This window comes from Colobus angolensis, unplaced genomic scaffold (genome assembly GCF_000951035.1).
Source record: "Colobus angolensis palliatus isolate OR3802 unplaced genomic scaffold, Cang.pa_1.0 Scaffold87, whole genome shotgun sequence".
NCBI lineage: Eukaryota > Metazoa > Chordata > Mammalia > Primates > Cercopithecidae > Colobus > Colobus angolensis.
The window spans coordinates 2,018,589-2,023,993 of NW_012122598.1; the positions used below are offsets into that span (position 1 = coordinate 2,018,589).

Sequence of the window (5,405 nt, forward strand, 5' to 3'; positions counted from 1 at the left end):
GGCCAACACGGTAAAACCTTATCTCTACTAAAAAAAAAAAAAAGAACACTGGTTCTTGCCCAGCGCGGTGGCTTGAGCCTATAATCCCAGCGCTTTGGGAGGGCCAGGCAGGCAGATCACCTGAGGTCAGGAGTTCGAGACCAGCCTGGCCAACCAACATGGTGAAAGCCCCGTCTCTACAAAAAACACAAAAATTAGCTGGGCGTGGTGGTGGGCACCTGTAATCCCAGCTATTTGGGAGGCTAAGGCAGGAGAATTGCTTCAACCTGGGAGGCAAAGGTTGCAGTGAGTCGAGATGGCGCCACTGTACTCCAGCCTGGGCGACAGAGCAAGCGAGACTCGTCTCAAAAAAAAAAAAAAAAAAAAGTGAGTCAATCTAAAGAAAAACACTAAGTTACAGTACAGTGAGGTTTGGGAAACACTGCTCCAAATACTGGTGCCAACATGCTGCTACTAACCCCCTACTCGAAGGGAGGGTGCTGGCTAGGCCCTTTCCTGCTCCCCCCACTCCCCGACCACATAAGCTCCCTTCCTGCACCTCTCATTTCCTTGTACCTTCTCAGGAGGCACCTCAGGATAAGTGCCTGGCTTCACCAAACCCAGGTGCTGACAGAGCGGCTCAGAGATGGCACAGGCCTCGGCATAGAGCTTGTGACTATAGAAGCTGTAGGCCAAGTTACTGGTGTAAGAAGCTGCAGGGGAGAAAAGGCACAATTGACCGTAGGAATGGCTCCCACCACCCTCTCCGCCTGGAGAGGCAGCACAGATTAGCTCAATCTATGGTCAGCTCAGCAGCTTCCAGATCAGACAGGAACCCCTACTGCTAGGAATGAGGAAGGGGTGGCTGTCCCCTTCCTGCTCCAAATAGGCCCATGCCCTTCATTCTAGTATGGTGAACCCACACCACTCAGCCCATCTGCACTTGTTTTACAAACCAGACCCCCTCCTGCCTCAGCACTGTTTGTTTCTTCTGCCAGGGATGTTCTTTTCCAGGAACTCACATGGCTAACTCCCTCACGTCCTCCAAGCCTGTGCTCACATCACCCTCTCAATGAGGTCTACCCTGACCACCTGATTTAAGGTGGTAACATGCCCCCCGTCATGCACCTTAGACTCTCAATTTCCTTTCTTATCCTGCTCTACTTTTCCTTTTCCCTCACATTTCTTATCACTTTCTAAGATGTTGATAATTCACTTATTTACTGAATCTGTTTATCTTTTCCCCCAAACTAGAACGTGGCTCCATGAGGGAAGGAATCTTTGTTTTGTTTACTGACACATCCAAGTACTCAAAATAGTGCATCACACACAGTGAATACTCAACAAATACTTGCTGAATGAATAAATGATAATAACTTATTTATGCAGCTTCTTGGCCATCAACATAGATGATTGGGAAAAAATAAAATCAGTCTTCAGTACTCTGTGGGAAGAATTCTTTTTTTTGAGATGGAGTTTCGCTCTTGTTGCCCAGGATCGAGTGCCTTGTTGCCCAGGCTGAAGTGCAATGGCGCAATCTCAGCTCACTGCAATCTCCACCTTGCAGGTTCAAGCAACTCTCCTGCCTCAGCCTCCCAAGTAGCTGGGATTACAGGCACGCACCACCCTGCCTGGCTAATTTTGTATTTTTAGTAGAGACAGGGTTTCAGGGAGGCCAAGGCAGGCAGATCACTTGAGTCCAGGAGTTCAAGACCAGTCTGAACAACATGGTGAGACCTCATCTCTACAAAAAATACAGAAATCAGCCAGGCGTAGTGGTGCATGCCTGCAGTCCCAGCTACTTGGGAGGCTGAGGCAGGTGAGTCGCTTGAACTTTCAAGGTGAGCTTGGGGGGCTGAGGTGGGAGGATTGCTTGAGCCCAGGAGGTTGAGACTGTGTTGTGCCAGTGCACGCCAGCCTAGGCAACAGAGCAAGACCTTGTCTCAAAAAAAAAAAAAAACCAACCACTTAAATATACAGAAAGGTCATTTGTAATGATTTCTGGATTCTGATAAGTGAAGAAAAAGAAAAAAAAGAAAACATTGGCCGGGCACGGTGGCTTACACCTGTAATTCCAGCACTTTGGGAGGCCGAAGTGAGTGGATCACAAGGTCAGGAGACCGAAACTATCTTGGCCAACACGGTGAAACCCCATCTCTACTAAAAATACAAAAATTAGCTGGGTGTGGTGGCACATGCCTGTAATCCCAGCTACTCAGGAGGCTGAGGCAGGAGAATCGCCTGAACCCAGGAGGTGGAGGTTGCAGTGAGCCGAGATCGCGCCACTGTACTCCAGTCTGGTGACAGAACTAGACTCCAGCTCAAAAAAAGAAAAAAAAAGAAAGAAAGAAAGAAAAAAGAAAACATTAAAAAAATAGAAATTAAAAAAATATATTGAAAGGTCATAAGGTTGCATATTAGGTACAACTGTTAATGCCAAGTTAGATTCCAGTCAAATAAATAGTGTCTGCTGCTATAGGTTAGCTCATCACTTCTCTACTGGTGTTAAACATAGAGTAGCTGGTACTTATAAACATTTCTTTCACTGCCTCCTTGAACCATGAGGAACCCTCACAATGGTCAGAACCATGCAGCAAGTACTATTCACCTGCCTAATGGGTGATGACCCTCCCACACTCTGTGCCTGGGACCCAGGGCACTAACCGGTCATCCCCATGTAGTCCGTCAGCTCTTGGCCCAACAGGCCCTCTAAGGCCTCCAGCATCCAGACAACGGTAGATTTGCAACTCTCCACTAGTTGGGCCAGGTCAGTCAAATCAACTATCTGAAGGGACAAGAAGGGTTTGAGGGTGAGGAGTCATGCTGGGTCCAAGATGACTTCCAATCCACTCCACACCCAAAGCCAAGCAACCCCAAAGCTGTTTGAGGGCAGTGGAGCAACCCCAAACCCTATGAGCCTAGTCCAGGTTCCTTGATTCCCAGACAGTACCTGACAGCCTTGGGCAAAGTCATAAACCACCACAGTGTAGAGGTGAAGTCCCTGAAAGTACATCTGAAGAAAAGACTGCTGTTGCTTGGAGGAGCCCCCACACACCTGAGGAAGGAAGCAGAAGGTTGGTATGAGGAGCAGAGATAAAGAGGGCTCCAAGCTGAAGACTGACCCAGAGTCCTGGAGAGCTGACAGAGCCCAGGGAGCACGAGGAAGGATATCCAGAAGGGCCACTGCCCTCTGAGGATAGACTAGGCTGCTTGCTAGCTCACTAGGCACAGTCCAGAGAGTAGCTTAACAAGGAGGAAAACAGGACTTCCAGATCTTGCCAAATACCCTAGGCTGGTAGTGAGTCCACAGACCATGTCCCCACCCTACCTCCAGGTCCTTAACTTACACCATCATCCCGCAGCTGCTGCAGAAGAGAGCAGTACCCTCCAAGAAAAGCAAAGAGGCTCAGAATGGCATCAAGTCTATAGCGCCTCTTGGTGCCTCGTTCCAGGCCTGAAAGGATGAACTGGCAGCTCTCATACAATGCCCGAAGCGGGGGTGATGGTGCCTCCATACTCTTGCTCAGGACAGCTGATGCCTTGATCAGAAGCTTGGCCACTGCCTGAGGTCCTTCCTCCCCAACTTGCAGCAGCTTAACCCCCAGCTGACATAGCTGAAGGCTAGGGGCTAGATTGGTGTTCCTTAGGTAACTATGAGCCTTTGCCACTGCGCTGATGGCTTTGTCATGGTGGCAGCTCCAGCAAAAGCGACGGCAGTGTTCCAAGGTGAGCTCCAAGAGGCAGAGGGCCCTCTGGGGAGAAAGAAGCCCAGAAGAGCTCCCTCTCTCACCCACCAAGGCTCTGATCACATGCCTGGAGAGCAGGTCATCTAGGAAATCAGCATCTGCTTCATTTAGACCATGGCCACTGGCATCGAATAGCTGATGGGCAGCTACCACTCGACAGGCTGTTGGAGAGGCAAAGTGAGGAACCTCACAAGGGGTACTTTCATCCTCCAAAAGTACTAGGAAGCTCAAGGCCTTCAGCCGAGCTGTGAGTGCAGCTCGCCGTTCCAACAGGGCTTCTGCCCCCTTCCAAAGCAGAGAAAAGCTGCCCCGAGCCACAGCCTCATAGTCCTGGGGAGCAGCCTGGCGACAGCACTGCACCAAGCAGGCATGGAGGGGCTGAGCAAGGCGGAGTGTGGCCTCTGGGCTTCCTTGTGCAGCAGCATTCCGCAATAAGACGAAGAGAATTCGTTCCAGGTAGAGGGGAGGACGCTGGGGAGTAGACACCAAGTAGCCATCACAGGCCAGCTCTGCCAGCTCCAGCAGGCTCCCCAGATGCCCAGGGCAAGCTAGCTTAGCAGTCAGCTGTTGGTTGCAAGCCCTCAGGATGGCATCACAAGCTTGTCTCCTCTCAGCATCAGCATCAGATCGGTTGCTGGGAAAACCAGCTGGAGGGTTGGACAGGAACTCCTAGAAGTAGAGAAAGATACGAATGGGGCTAGCAAAGGCAGGAAAGAGGTAAAGAAAGAAATAGGGTTGCTCAGAGAGGGTCCCTAACTTATCCATCTCTTCAAAAGGCAAACACAAAACAGCTCAGTTTGGAAAGCCAGGTGTATCCCGGGCCAGGCAGCACCCCCACCTTCAAGTCAGGCAGCAACTCTTCAGCCTCCTTCTGGCTGCTTAGCAGAGTCCCAAAGTTGACTCCTTTGAAGTTCCTCATGACACCAGAGAGCTAGGGAAAAAGAGACCAATTAGAGAAGATCGTTAATGAAGCTAACTGGAGGAAGGGAAGAGGGCTAAAGGTCGTGGAAGGAGGCAAAGAATCACACCAGAAATTTCATCGGGGAGAAAACCCACGCCAGGACGCCGTGCTCCCGTTATAAACGGACGATTCCGCTCTTCCTTCCTCCGGGCAGATCCCCGACCGCACTATCACACCACTCGCCGCGCTACCCCGGAGGCCTCGGCCCAGCCCTTCAGCGCCCCGGGGCCGTCCGAAGGCCTCCCGATACTCCCTCCAGGAGCCACCCCCGCCTCTCCTCGCGTCAGCGCTGGGGATCCCCTTCACTTCGGCACGTACCCACGCTCACGAGTCCCTTCCGGCCTTACCGCCCTAGAGGTCGCCCTCTTTCCTAAGTACAGGACTTACCCGCCTGACCACTACTCCGCGAGGATCCAAAATGTAACCTTCGTTTTCCGCGCCAGCCCCTCCTTTCAAATATCCGCGACTGCCAATCAGCGGGCGCGGCGTAACGCCGGGCGCGCGGCACGCTGGGAGTTGTAGTTTACCCGCCGCGCTGCGCGCTCCCGCGGCGCCCCGGAGGGTCTTGCTGCTCTGTGCGTTAAGGCTGCTTGGGAGTGCGGGTTTCCCCTTTTTTTCCAGTCAGAGCTCAGTTTCTCAGCTACCCGTCGCTTAGTCGCTATCGGTAATGCCACCCCTTTTCCTCCTTTATCTTCAGAGCTCAGGTAAAAGTTTAAGTT

General features: G+C 51.7%; 1 protein-coding gene across 1 annotated transcript in view; it reads right to left on the reverse strand.

The window, feature by feature from the left end:
* The window catches only part of ESPL1 (extra spindle pole bodies homolog 1 (S. cerevisiae)), a 28,676-nt gene extending 23,564 nt beyond the window's left edge, over positions 1-5,112 (reverse strand). The window contains exons 1-6 of the mRNA XM_011930525.1: positions 5,034-5,112; positions 4,564-4,656; positions 3,327-4,394; positions 2,930-3,034; positions 2,644-2,764; positions 556-692 (exon numbers count right to left, since the gene is read on the reverse strand). Of these exons, the coding sequence (XP_011785915.1) occupies positions 556-692; positions 2,644-2,764; positions 2,930-3,034; positions 3,327-4,394; positions 4,564-4,644 (1,512 nt within the window). The 5' untranslated portion in view covers positions 4,645-4,656; positions 5,034-5,112. The remainder of the gene's footprint in view (positions 1-555; positions 693-2,643; positions 2,765-2,929; positions 3,035-3,326; positions 4,395-4,563; positions 4,657-5,033) is intronic.
* Positions 5,113-5,405: the final 293 nt, after the last annotated feature.